General features: G+C 40.3%; 1 protein-coding gene across 4 annotated transcripts in view; it reads right to left on the reverse strand.

Moving 5' to 3' along the window:
- rxraa (retinoid X receptor, alpha a) overlaps positions 1–15,554 on the reverse strand; it is an 88,599-nt gene that overhangs the window by 58,720 nt on the left and 14,325 nt on the right. For all 4 annotated transcript variants that reach the window (XM_028417447.1, XM_028417448.1, XM_028417449.1 and 1 more), the window contains one exon: positions 7,137–7,250. In XM_028417447.1, the coding sequence (XP_028273248.1) occupies positions 7,137–7,250 (114 nt within the window). The remainder of the gene's footprint in view (positions 1–7,136; positions 7,251–15,554) is intronic.

Here is a 15,554-nt window from a genome sequence, read left to right on the forward strand (position 1 = left end):
CTTATGAACCACAATCAATAAATAGTGATGATTCATAAGCTAACAGCACACCTGGCAGATTCATCTCAGCAGGTAGCTTGGGAGAGTCGGATTATGTTTCCGGTGCGCCACTCAGCCACATCCAAAGCTAATGAAATAAAAAAAAAAAAAGAGGGGGAGCCACTAATAGTCATCTACACCCCCACCCCCTTTTCTCTCCAGGCAGAATTGGTCCTGTCATTTGGACCCTCCAAACACAGACCATATGTGAGTTCAGCCCTGGCAATCAGACTGCATTGTGGAGCAGGCGGCTGAGTTCATCAGGAAAAAATTAGCCCGCCGCTCTGCAGGACTCGTTCTCATTGGCCAGTCACGCGGCCCGCTCCGTTTGAGGGCACCCCAGACATTCCTGCGGATAATCTTTTCCATTCCTCTGCTCAGCTCGGTGCGGACAGACCAAATCACAGCACAAGGCCTGCATTGTGAAGGCCTATTCAAAAAGCCTTGTTTTCAATGCTGTCTCTCTTTTACGTTTTCCCTCTCTCTCACCTCATACGCCACAACTCCAAAAGAGAAAAAAAACATTTTTTTCCCATCATGACTTTTTTCTCATAAAATGATTGCCTTTCTGAAATGATCCTTTGGAAAAGCGAGGTCTTGAACGCTACATTTCTCACGGTCCCTTTCCAGTAAGAGTTTGTTTTTGAAAAGCCCAAACAATGTAAAACCACTGAAACCAGAGCCTGGCCACATCAGTGTGCTGCCTGGAGTTCAGCAGATCGCCGCCGAATACGTCTCCCCCCCGGGCGAGGCTCACAAGCCTTCCCAGAAACCTCCTGCCTGGTCACCACTACACGCCTCACGCCTCCCACAGCAGCTTGTCATTGTGGCTGTAGCTGGGCGGCTGGAACGTTGAGATTGGAGGACAATCACACAATCTAGGGACACTGCTGGATTTATAGTAACACATTCCATAATTAGACCCATGATTATTACAGGGTCTATAAACTTTAGACTCCAGAGCAGCTGTCCACCCTTTCCTGCAATGACTTTGATTCACTTTCTCTACTAGTACACTCTGCTGCTGGCTGCCTAACACACCACAAAATTACTTTATTACTCCTGTAATGAAACAGCAACAACTAATATCAAAGTCCGCTCCTCCTCTCTTGTCTATTTGCCCCTGACTCGGAGATAGACAAAATAATCTACCATATTTTCACGACCATAAGGCGCACCTAAAAGTCTAAAATTTTCTCAAAAGTCGGCCGTGCGCCTAATAATTCAGTGTGTCTTGTGTATGGGTTGAGTACCAGATACAGGGACGTGATACATAAACTACGTATGCTGGCAGCAATTCACCAATCAGCTGAACACTACGTCATATGTGATGTAATGTAATTATTGCGAGCTACAGCGCTATATGCAGCGAGTAATCAAACTATATGCAAAGTCGTTCCTTCATAACAATAAAGTTCGACTTAACCCACTGTTTTGCTCCCGTTACCTTTTTAACACAAAGAAGGAAAACCTTTGACATACTTCAGCAAGACTACACTCCTAATCCAGATGGTCCCAATTGTTCAGGAAACACATCTACCCTCACCACAAGCTGTGACAGTAAAAATGTTGCAATCAATCAAGATAAGTCTGTTAAATACACATAGTTTGGGATGATGTTGGTTGAATAATTGTGCACCTCGTGCTGAAACTTGTCCATGAAAAAATATTTGCATGTGAAACAGAGGGCAGTGGGTTCCTATTTTGCCTTCACTGAGGCATTGGAAAATCTTTCATATTTCTATAGAGACAAAATTCTGTTTTCATTGTTTTTCAAAAGGACTAAAAACACTAAAAATGTTTAATTGTAGTACATATTTCTCTGGAGACTGCTCTCAAGGGAATATAGGATTCTTGTGTAAACATCAACTTGCAGTTACAATGGTCTACAATAGCGCAATAATTTAATAATTTAAATAAAAGTTTGTTAATAGATTTTTGATTAACCAATGAATGAAGTGTAATGCATGCTTAAAAAATGTGACATTGCCCATCTTTCGTCATCGCCTATGACAACCCACTGACTGAGTACCACGTAAAAAATCTGGCACAGATTTTGTCCAAAAATGTAAAAGAAAGTCACATCGCATCCCTTTCAGGTCCTGTTCTTTAGTGCAAAACGTATATTTAACTTGACAAGATAAAAGTGGATATATCCTAAGAATTCCCAAGTTCTGGTCGCTCAATCTGGCTAGAATCTGCTAATCTGCAGAGTAGCAGTTATTGCTAGCATGTGGGGTGAGCTTGGCTTACTTGCAAAAATATTGCAAAGAATAAGAATATAAGACTTTTTGTAATGGTCAAGAGCGATGAAAGGAATCCTTCGCCAGCTAGCTGCATGTTTGCATTAGTCCCTTCATAGCATTCAATACAACTGAATTGTCATTATTGTACTATGCAAAATGTACTCGTTTAAACAGTTACAGTCTATACTGATTTCTCACAATATACTAATAATGCAACAGTACAACAACACAACAGTGCAAGGCAACAACAAACATTTGAGAACTGCAGTTGTCACATTGAATCTGCCAGTGTACACTTATCCACATGTCATTCTTTTTTTCAAAGCAGTACCTAAGGCAGGGGTCACCAACCTTTTTGAAACCGTGAGCTACTTCATGGGTATCGAGTCATATAAAGGGCAACCACTCCTATAAAATAACAAATCTGCTCTCTTTGCCTTTAGTTTTATAGAATTTTTAACGATACCTATGTGAAGACACTGATCACATTAATGATTTCTTATAATAATGATCAACAATGACAACAAGGAGGGAAAATACCAGATATATTCAATACTTTAATTCTATTATCTCAGCATTTTCTTTTACATTTTCAGATGATCACTTCTACAATATTTTATAGAAGAAATGTGCCATTTTCCTTAGCCACAGACACACCCTTAATAATATTAACAAATCATGAACAATGCTGCACCATGTTTCAAAAAAATATAAATTTTGGAATGTTTACAAAACAAAACTATATCTCTTACATTCCATGAACAAACTTTTTTCAATATTTTAATTCACCTTTGCCATGTCAACATCTGATATATGTTTCTTTGTTAGTGGGAAGACTGGCATTGCATGCTGTTCACCAGTGTATTGTAATCTGGTGTGTAACTTGACACTGCAACTCTGAGTGAGTCTTGCAGGTGTGCATCAGTGAGGCGTGTTCTATGTTTGTTCTTGATGAAGTTCATGTCAGAAAATGCAGATTCACAGAGATATGTTGAACAAAACAGACTGGCAACCTTCATGGCTGCTGTGCATACTCCACTGTACTTTTCTTTGTCAACAAGGCACCAAAAGTTTGGTGCAGTCTGGTAGGCTTTGAGGTGGAGGTCATTTTGCAAGGTTATGATTTCAATCTCAACCTGTCCAGCATCTAAGCTGAATGTTTCACTTAGTTGCTCAGCAATACATGTTATGTCCACGTTCAGGAAAGGATTGGAAATGAATGACACACATGGCTCAAGCTGATCAAGGTCACAAAACCTATTCTCAAACTCTTGCCCAAGTCTGTGTATGACTTGACAATACTTTTCTGCAGCTTTGTCAAATGTCTCAGATGCAGAAGCATTGTCTTGCAACACAGACTGCACAGAGGGAAAGTGCAGCACCTTTTTTGTCTGCAAATGCACAGAGAAAATGTTCATCTTAGCTTTAAATGCATTTAAAGCACTTATCATATCAACAACAGTCTTATCTTTGCCTTGCAGCTCGAGGTTCAGGTGGTTTAGTTTCCTAGTAATGTCCGTTAAAAATGCAAGGTCAAGTGTCCACTCTGTGTCCTCCAGCAGGGAGGCATCTTCACCTCTGGACTGCATGAACTCTTTGATTTCACTCAAAAGTGACAAAAAACGAAGTAAAACTCGTCCTCTGCTGAGCCATCGGATTTCTGTGTGTAGCAGCAGGTCACCATATTCAGCTGACATCTCCTCCAATAGCAGCTTGAATGTTCTGTGTTGTTTCGCTTTGGAGCGGATGCTGTTTATGATTTTCACAACGGGAGTCATTACGTGATCAAAGCCGATCACTTTGGCACAGATCGCCTGCTGGTGAATGATGCAGTGGTAATGCAGAAATTTGGGGAAGTCTGGGTCACCTTTACAGTGAGCAATGAAACCTGTATGTCGGCCGATCATAGCAGGAGCCCCGTCTGTAGTTACTGCTACCAGCTTTTCCAGTGGTACCTTTTTCTGCACGAAAAACTCCTTCACCGCGTTATAAATGTCAGCTCCCCTCGTAGTTGTCTTTAGGGGCAGTAGTGTGAGGAGTTCTTCTTTTGTGGAGAAATCTTCAAACACCATCCGGATAAAGACCAACAGCTGTGCTGTGCTGCTGCTATCCACAGACTCGTCGCACTGTATGCTAAACCACCTGCACTTCGCCAGATCCCGGTCCAACTGATCGGCCAAGTTACCGGACATAGCTGACAGTCGTCTAGCCATCGTAGATGCCCCCAGTTGGACATCGGAGAGAGTGGAGATTAAATCAGTTCCATTTTTCTCGTCTTTAAGTACAGTGTTAGCAATTATCATCATTGCTTCTTTGAAAACTTCTCCGTCTGAAAACCACTTTTTCTTCTTGATCAGAAAATGTGTAGCTCTAAACGAGGCTTCGGTTGCTTTTTGGGATTTTTTCGCCGGTCTCGTGAAAAAAGACTGCTGCTTACCCAAAGACGCCTTTAGCTCACGGGCTTTTTCTGCCCGTAGCGCGCTTCCCGGTGGGTAGTTAGCATGATAGCTCCTGTGACATGTAGTGAAGTGTCTCTCGACATTGTGCCGCTTTGCTGTCGCCACAGTCGCTCCACAAATGAGACACACACACGTTTCTTTTACAGTAGTAAAAAAGAACTCTTCCTCCCATTCACTGTGAAAGTGATACGTTTTCTTTCTTTTTTCTGCCATGTATGTTTTTGGGGTTAGAAACTGCCTTCAGCTCTCCATCTTCGCTGCGCCTACTAGCTTACTCGCCACAAGGGCTAAAGTTTTGACATGCGCACTATCTAACCTTTGAACTAAATAGGTCAGAGTTCGCCTAAGCTACATATATAATACATTTTTTAGTATTTATTTCAAAGATGGTCATTTTCACATCTATCTAAATACAAGTGTAATTAAAAAAGAATAACAACAGAATAAAATTAAATTTTAGACGCAGCTCACTGATAAGTTGTGCTATTTTTAGAACAGGCCAGCGGGCGACTCTTGTGGTCCTTGGGGGCGACCTGGTGCCCGCGGTCACCGTGTTGGTGACCCCTGACCTAAGGTTTCAAGGATGAATAAATATCTGCAAAACTTTTCTATGGTTTAAAAAAAAAAAAAAGCAAAAGAGATCCATGCTGGATTAAATCACAGTAATCATGTTAGTAAATGTGACTGTCTTTTGTGTTTTTTTAAATGGCTCACTGTCACTTATAATGGGATGATTTAAAATGTGGAAAGACCTCAAGGCTGTTTTGATACAAGCTTGAAAGAAACATGTACAGATCCCCTCTGCTTATCTAATTCAGACTGTAACGTAGATTGATCAGATTTTTTTTGTTATCTAAAACTTCTGATACACATGAATATGTTCTTTTTTGGTTATATTGGCAGCCCTTAACAGAGCCACTACATCTTTGCAGGGACAAAAAAAGAAGTGTCTGGGCATGTTTTTTTTTTTTTTTTTTCCTAATTTGTCCTGACTTGAAAAACGGATAATAAAATTCATGAACACTGGACAACTGAACATTTAATAATATTTACTTGTGAGTTTTCAAATCCAATAAACCACTTCGACAAACGAATTCTACTAATGCAGCTAAGAGCACTTAAAGCAGAAAAGAAATGAATCAAATCAAGTAAACCAGGAAGGAGTCTGATTAATTCAAAGCACAGTGCAAAATGGAACAAAGAGACCAAACTCTGAGCTTAGAAGGGGATGCAGAGCACTTGGTTTCTATTAGGAAATTGTTATTCTCCAATAGTAAACTAAACAAAAAAAAATAATTACTTGAGAAATGTATATGTAAGGCATTGCTCGAAAACATGTTTTCAGGGACAAAAAGAGGTTCTAGAGCTGCCCTATAGAGAAACCAGATGCATGTTATCTATATATATATATATCTATATATATATAGATATATATATATATATACACACACACACACACATATATACATATATATACATATATATATATATATATATATATATATATATATATATATATATATATATACACATATATTAACATATCAGAATCAGAAATACTGGGATCAGTAAAGTATTTCTGATTCTGATATATCTTTAAGTGACTTTGTCGTGCTGTGCAAGTCATGCTCCCCTCACATGACAGGCAGGCACTGACACTGCAGAAGGAGCGAGCCTTAGGGATAGAATGATAAATGTATCGGCATCAGCCACATGTTCTGCACACTAGGACTCCCCTATTCATTAGCCGCATACCAGACAGTGCAAGTTTAGAATATCCACTGATGTCAGACTGAGGTGCTGTGGTCGAAGGGGGCCGATCTCAGAGCACCTCTGTTAACTTGTCCGTCACTGAGGCTCCACATGCAAAGACTCCATTAATCATAAAAAAAACAGACTGCTAGCCCCCACTCTCCCCCTACCCGGCCACACCTCTCACCAGAGGCGGTGGTGTGTGTGTGTGTGCATGTGTGTTTAGTGCAGCAGCAACACTTTCCACCTTGTGACAAAACCAGTTCAAGGAATTGCCATAAAAAAAGTGTAAGTATTAATAAGGGTTTACATTGTTCATTATGTTAAAGAACAAAACAAGCAGGGAACTGTGATTTGGTGTGTGAAACATGTTTTGATCTCATGACAACAAATTACATTGGATAAAAAGGAATGTGGGTTTGGATGATTTGACAGTCTCATTAGGTGCATCAGGTCATGAGGTGTATTAAAAATAACAAGCTCCTCATGACTAATTTTTTCTAAAAAAAAAAAAAAAAAAAAAAAAAAAAATCAGATCCAGTCATGACTAGTTATATTTATGTATTTGCAAATACATTGCATACCTTGTAGAGGTAAAAGTCCACATTTTAACAAAGTGCAACAGGCATGTTTTATTTACCTGAGGACAGTCGACGTTGATGGAGGGCACACACGCCGCTGAAGCAGGTACAACCTTCACCTGAGCGACCACGCTGCATGGGAGGAGCCAATGAGCACTGGGGCTTCAAGAACCCTGTAAAGAAAAAAAAAGAGGAATTAGTGAAAGAATAAAGAAGAAAAAAAACACAAATTTCAGGAGCTTGCTGTTTGATGCTCACAGGGGGAGGACAATTTAACCTCTCACATTTAAAGCTCTGTAGCCGGACATCACCCTAACCTCCTCTCTGCCGGCACCACACCAGCTCACTGCTCATGTCAGCTATGTGTCTCTGTACCCAGGTTGAGGTGGACAGAACCTGCAGGATGCTGGGGTTAGCAGCTCTCTGTGGGCAAAATGCCAGAGTGGGTGCCCCCGAGGGGTCTTGACGGGGCCGTCTTACTGTCTGTCTCTGAGGTCACAGGGATCATTTTAAATAGGGAAGTCATTATCTGACACAAAGAGGCAACTGATGAGGCTGTGCCCCCTCCAGACAAGCACGCACAAGTCACTGACATCATCCAGCAAAAAGAAAGAGCAACAAACAAATGTAGATTGCTAAAAATAGCGACGATACCAAGAAATATTTCTACAGTTGTGTATGTTAATGGTATTTCTCAGTATTTATTTCTAAGTTGTGTACGAGTGGCGGTTTACTTCAAACTGATGCTGCAGCTTCGAGCCAAGGAGGAAACTCATGTGCTCTTGTCTCTGTCAGAGAAGCAGCCGCACACGTCTTTATCAAGTGGGTATCTTATGCCAATCTCATTGGCATTGGCCTTTGCAAATCCACACTTTATTCAGTCCTTATGAGGACCTTTTGGTTTTTTGCAGGAAACATTTTGAGCAGCAGGCAGAGAAGACCACCTCCCCACCCTCCCATTCCCTGCCGACCTCCCCCGTCACTGTGTTCTGAGCCTAATAAAGCTCCTTTATTTCCACCATGAAAAACATGTCACTCCAGATGAGCTCAGAGAATGACATTTAAAACAGGCAAAGGGATATTGAATTAGTTCCCCATGATAAGCTGTCTGGGATACTGATATTTTTTCTGCTTATATGGGTGTGCATGTGTGGGCCATGTGCATGTGCAACTATGTAGACATGTGAGGAAGGAGAAGGAAGGGGGGAGTGTGTGTTGGGCTTTTATGGTGGATGCGTTCTTCAAGGCTTTGCTTAGTATTATGGATGAAGCGGGGAACTGGCAAGTCTGGACCAGCGAGAGAATACACAGGCAGACTGAGATCATCCGGAACATGTAAATGAAATAAAACAAGAAGACAAGGCCATTCTGAAATTAGGCAAACATGTTTCTTCTCACATCATTTATCGCCTTGATTACTGAGCACAAAGATGCTGTTGTGTTATCAGATGTTGGGAAAATGTCATGTCAGAAATAACAGCAGCGCCTCTCAAACAGTTTTTTAAGTCATGCTGGAAGATTGAATAAAATGTAATAATTTATGTTGCTGGATAAAATAATAAAGAGCTTAAGAGTTGATTGAACTTCAGTGTGTCTGAGTGTGATAAGATTGTGAATATATTGTACATTTCCTGTCAATCTAATAGGATTTTCTGACTTCAAATTATAATCAAATGTGTTTTTAGTTTTAAATGGGATGCCATATGAGATCATCTTAACCTGATCGGTATAATTAGAGATGTGCCAGTGTTCCTGTCATTGCCAATACAATAATTCAAGTAGTTTAATATTGTGTCAGGCACATAACCAATTATTATAAACCAGATGATGAATATCAGGCATATGAAATGCCACAAAAACAAGTGTAAAAACTGAAGGAGAAATTCAAATAATTTACTCTGCAAGAAACTGGTAACTATGAATAAAGACTAAAGAGTATATTTGTCTTATTTTTACAAAAAAAAATTGATAATAAAATCTTGAAAAAAAATCAGTTTGTGCACAGTGGAGATGTAATCTCAGTGAAAATGGTGGACGAGGTGAAGTCAGAAGCCACATTTTCGCCATCGTCCTCCAAATTAATCAATTCTGCAAGAACACAGTACATTCCTGGTTGCAGCAGGGTTGGAGGGCAAACAGTGACACATGTTATAGAGCTCTGAGCAATGTCACTGAACATTAAGGCATTAACATCTGAGCTCAGCCTCCCAGTCAAGTTGCACTTTTCCAAAATCAGGAGTAAACTAAAGAGACAGCAGATCCCTCATATACTTACACACACACACACACACTGACAGAAAGGCCTGCACACTGCAAGCCACTGAAATAACGTTCCCACGGGACAGGGTAATGCTAAAGTATGGGGTTTGGAATTTCACCTAAACCTTAAAGGCAACGCTAAAGAATGGGACAAATTAGTTTGAACCTGAACGTGAGCTCAGCATCTAAAAAAAAGGAAACTCTATCCTCTGCTATTTTCAATGTAAACATTCTATCAAACTTTTGTTATGTGATTTGATTAACAGCTTGAGCTCTAAAAAATGCAATTACAAGAAAAAAAAAATCATGAAACATTCAGTTACTTGGCAGCTGTAAAAATATTGTTGGGGGGGGACTACAGGCTGCAGAGGCACACATCTGTCATCTTCCTGTTGGCATGATAAATCATTTTCAGTGAAGGGCTTTACTTTTCAGGCCTTGAAGTAAATGATGAAAGTGAGTGGACGTGTATGTGCAGGTTCAGGAGCTGCTGTCATGAGTGGTAAGGTTGGTACATGTCTCGTCATTAAATCTCATCCACCACACTGCATCATTATGTCTTGGCTCGTATGCTTGAGCAGGACCTTGATTGCAGAAATGTTTGATCTTGCTCTTCATTTCTAAGCAGCAAGGATCTTGTTGGCTTTAATAACTGTACCATTCAATCTATGGGGGGCAAGCTCAAACCTTCCCAGTAACAGCCAATCAGCCTTACCCTTACTGACCCTTACTCATGAGGGATCAGAGCAATGTAAACACACTGGGGGTTTTCTTATTAAAGATAGGCTGCTAATGAAATCACATCTAGCATTTACAGCCCTGTGCTAATGAAGGCAAGCCTTTGACAAGTTCTGCTAATGAAAGAGTGCCTTTTAATGATATAAGACTAATAAAGGAAAGGCCTAATGACAAGGTTCTAATAAAACAAAGGTGTGTAAATTTGATTGCTAAGAACAAAGTTGAGGAATTTTTAATAAAGGGTATTTCTCATATATCATATATATTTACATCAGTGAATGGGCTTCTAGATTTTACAAGAGCTCACAAACTTAAGTATTTTGATTCTAATACATTCAAGCATTTATGAGGGATTGCAGCAGAGTTCTCTTAAAGCGTAACAATTGTTCCGTGTCCTGTGTTGCTGGGGTGATCAAGCTCAAGGTCAAAGATCGTTGGGCTCTTAATGTATCTCCCTGGTGCAATAAAAAAAAAAATCCTTTCCCTCATGGGACTCTAGGGGATAAGCTCCTGGTAGAGTACGCAGAAGGACGGACCAGCAGAGGCCATCAATCTATCAATCGCTAAGGTTACCATCGTGAATGCCATTCACCTTCAGCCATACACTAGAGTGGGCCTCAGTGCTCCATGTGAGGAACCCTGTGTAAAAAAGAGACAACCGTCCATCCCCCACCATCCGTCCTCTATGTCTGCATTGAAGGCTCAATTGTGTTCAGCAAAAGTGTTTTTCCACATATCCTTGAGATATCTACTGAGAAAAAGATCTGCCATCGCCTGCTTTCATATTATGAACACAGATGAATACAGAGAAACCTTGAAAAACATTCTAGAACTCTATTTTCTAATATTTATTAGACAACAATATTGGCATATTATGGCTTTATCCATCAGAACCCAAAAACCTTTAATGGTAGCTGAATGCATCATTGTGGCGTGCAGCTTTTACTTGACTCCAAAACGTATATGAGCTGCACTTATGCAACGTTTTTGGCATTTTTCTCTTAGGACAAACAAACAAAGAAGAAAACATTATGTGGCTGATCTAATCAGAGTAAATCTGGTTTGAAGGGGTTATAAAAATGCTAATAGTTAAATATCTACAGCATGTACGGCTTTTTTCATGTTAACACATTTATTCTTCTATAAAGTCTTTCATAAAGACATTCGTCTTTGATTTATGTCTTTGTAACTGTGGTATGCTACACCAAAGACATGCTTGAATTCTTACTATAGGGTTTTTTAGTGTGTCAAAGTGTCAAAGCTGGCAGCAGAATTGTTATTTGTAAAGGTTGCTCAGTTTGGACCATGGGAAAAAGGAGAAATAACGTTGGAGAAATCCAGCTGATGAGAGACAGTTAATCACTGAGAGACTAATTACTCTAAAGAAAATTATAGTTACAACACTATCAGAGCATCACAGAGTGCATGACACCCAGTCATTATCTGAAGTTTGCTTTTCCATCATGTCTACATCACTTCATTACAGCAAGATTTACCACACTAACTCCACTTTTCTTTTTTTTTTTAACCACAGGTCAGTGACCATTGCAGCTGAAATACAGTTCAGGACCCATCAGCTGACAATCAAGCATTTCTCATCTGCATGACTCTGATCCTGATCATAAGCAGAGAAAGCATCCTACGCATATCTGCTCCATCAGCAAACTGTGATTCCCTCCCCCTCCGGATGATTTTCATTTTGAAGCAAAAAAAAAAAAAAAATCTGTATTTAAACATGCCTCTAAGGTCTTATTTATATCAACCAGAACAAAGCCTGAGCAGATTTATCCTGACAACAAAGCAAACCCTGTAAAGATCACTGGAGGCGATACCTATACGCTGAGCTCAGTAATATGCTTGTTAGGAAAAAAATAGCTTTGACATACTTATCACACGTGTAAATCATTTTGTTGTTTTTACATAACTCGCTGCCAGCCTGCATAGATGTCAGATGTATATAGTAACACAACCATCTGAGTTGGTTTTACATTCAAACTTAGTTTAGACACCTTTACTGAGACCTCAAGCAACCTAGAAACAAGCAAACCAGACAGAGACACAGATGTCTAGAGAAGCACAAAAGGTGCAGGTGAGCCAAGGCTTTATCTTTGCATCAAATCTAGTATTACGGGAGAATTGATTTCTTTCAAGCTCAGCCACAACAAACCCTAATCACATGTGGCAAAACGTCCGGGAAGGTTGTCACTATGACTAGACCAGTGACTAAAATCTGCAACTTTCATTTGTTGTTTTTTTTTTGTGAGTTGTGAGTCACAAAACCAACTGCCGTTGAGGTCTGGGCTGACCATAAAAAGTTAACTGGACAGCTTTATTGAATGACTTATTAAGCGACTGTGTTTTGTGAGACCTAAACTGGGGCGTTTTTTGAAATGAACAAGAGCACCTTTCTGTAACGGCTTTTTCAAAAACAACACACAAAAAGGAATACATGGCTTCCTACATTGTGTGAAACTGAGTGTGCACTTTCACACAGTCTCAGGATAATGAAACTGGCAGTTGCCCTGGTGTGGCATTCAAAGCTGCGAGGCATACAGAAAATGTAAAGCTGACAAAGATGACCTTTGTAAAACTATAGAGTGGTTATTATTGAGAGGCACATGTCTACATACACGGCACAGATAATATGTTGTGTTTTTATAGATACTTCCAGGAACACTGATGCAACAAGCCTTAATTTAATCATCAGATAAAAAGCTAACATTGTGACTTTACAATAAAAAGTGAATTTAGCTTGGCAATAGTTTGCTCTAAATAGCAGCAGATCACAAAAAAACAAACCTGAAAAATTGTTTTTCCAGGTGTTTTCTTGCCATCGGGACTAAACAGTGCCTTGCCCCTCAGCATGTAGGGTAGCCTGAAATGGGACCACCAACCTTGTTATCAGTGGACGACCATTCTACCACAAGAGTTACAACCGCCCATTACCCAAGCAGTATTTGACAAAGCTTTATAGAGCTACAAAAACTTCTCCCTATTCAAAGTGTGGTTGTGTTGTATTCGCTAGACGGGTTGGTGTCTTCTTATCTTGCAAGCTCTTCCAACTCACTTGGTGTCAGACATACTGTACACCTGCACACACAGCCGTTGTAAAAGAGAGTTATGACCAAAGAATTCTGTGACTTTTTAATGCTGAATGACAGATGTATTTTGGTGGTGCCTCTATTTCAGCCAGTTTCTCAGGTTCACCTTTCCCACAGATATGTACTGACTTATAACATCAGGCCGTCCCGGTGTTAAGCAGAGGTGACACCAAAGCAGCGGGTTCAGATAATTTATAACAGTCATTTGTCTCACTTGCAGTGACGAGATAAAGCCAAAGGCAGGCCATTGGTGAGCAGTTGCAGACAGACAGAGGCGGGGAGAAGGGAAACTAAAGGAGTGTGGTAAATGAGGTTAGAGGGGGAGAAAAGATGGGGCTGGTTCAAAGTCTACTTGTGTACGTCGGAACCTTTCTCCAGGGCAAATAGGGGAACAAGGGCCTCACTGCAGCCCAGCAGCCAGAGCAGCTCCTTGGGCAAACGACCCTAATGAAATTTGTGTGATTGGACTCAAGAAAAAAAGCTGCGAGGGTAAAAGAGGCTCCTTTCACCAAGGAACGGACACAAGGAAGCATTTAAAAATACTACTATCCCTCTGCTGATCTCTACAGTAGCCGTTCACATGACAGACTATCTGCCCACACCAACAGCCCCTTGGCAACACACACACTGGCCCATTCTCAGCTGTGAAATATTACCACCAGAAAAGGAGAGATAAAACTTTGTTTTATGAGCTTCCTCTAATGGATCGCGGGTGGAAATTCATCCAATATTTTTTAGGATTCACCCTGGTCTGCTTCAATCTAGCATCAAAACTGCTATTTTTAGTGTGGATTAATGGTTGCAATTGGATACGGTTCCAGCCTTAGTTCATGGTCTACATTTTCCTTGATCACAGCTGATGTTCTGGAGTGATCAAAGAAAATTACCTCCAGCGACTAATGTTAAAATAAAGCTCAGCTTTACATTACGGACATGAATATTCTGCGGGGAAGAAAAAAAACTGATGCATCAACAGCAGTGGAGAAGAGACGCCCCAAAGCAAGACAGCAAGGTGTGGTACAGCTATGCGACCTGTGCCCCACTGATGCTGGAAGGTCCCAGAGCACGCTTCCTGTTAGCCTGCTAAATTGACTCCACACGCCTACGCTTCCATCTCTACAGGAGCCCACAGTTACCCATTAACCTCCTCCTGCCTAGTACGTCTTCAATCCACCTACTAAAGGATGTAAACATGTACAAACACCCAAGGACAAAACAGAAGGAAGGACTTGTGCTGCCACCCACGTCCTCTATTCTTCTCTGCTGAACAATATGTTCTATAACTATGACCTAGATTCACCAATCAAGGTTGAACATTCTCAAAGTCAACCTTTGCATTAAATTTCTCAATTCTGAATATTCAGTGTGGATTGCCCCTTTTAAATACACTGAAAATGTGTTGTGTTAACCTTATTTTTTCATATAATTATTGTACTCAAAACGACACAATACAAAATACACATGCATGTAAAAATGACAACTATTCACAGTTAAAAACGGAATAAAGCAGAGAAGCTCTAGTACATCACCATTTAAGACTCAGCAAATGCAGCATTTTTCTTTCATAAATTGCTTGAATAAATAACACAGTGATTCACAGCATATGTTTTCAGACACATATGAGTAATCCTCAGGTAACTATGTGTCACTCTCACATGGAAATGTTTAAAAAAAAACAAACATACACATCATGGAAAGCTATGTCTGAGCTAGTAAATCGAAACATAATAATATGAAGTGGTACATAACTTAAAACCTGAAACAAAAACATCTGCAGCTGCAGCTGCTCTGCTTGGGTGTGCACTAAAAAAACAGAGCAACAATAAAAAAAGCACCAAAATTCAGGATACAGTAGAACAAGAATTACAAAAGACAGACCGCTCACAGGACAGTTTTAAAACAGGGATTAAGTGCACTCTTTGGCTAAAGTGTCTCTTTAAGTCTGAGCTATTAAATATGAATGGGGGGGGGGGTAATGTTGATTCCAGCTTGTTGACTGTAAAGCTCCATTAGGGACAAGAGGACTCCAGAATGGGAGAAAAAATATTGGAAAAATGCTATCCGGTATTAAATTGGTTGGAAAGTGCACACCTATGATTCAGAATCACGGTTTCCCAAAGAGCCAAACTCGACCAAGAACGACTTGGACATGAAAACAGTGCACACAAAGCAAAGGCAAGTCTTGGAACGAAGACTTCTGGCTGAGAAAAAAAAAATGAATACAGCAGGGACCTTTCCCTGAACAAACCATCAAGTATTAGTATATTAGATCCTATTTTAATGAGATGGTTTGTTGTACCCAAGCGGCAACCTCCAAGGCTGATGAGATGAGATGAAGCCAACATGAAAGTACCAAAACCAGTCTGTGCAGACCTACGT

Source organism: Parambassis ranga, chromosome 12 (assembly GCF_900634625.1).
Source record: "Parambassis ranga chromosome 12, fParRan2.1, whole genome shotgun sequence".
Classification (NCBI taxonomy): domain Eukaryota; kingdom Metazoa; phylum Chordata; class Actinopteri; family Ambassidae; genus Parambassis; species Parambassis ranga.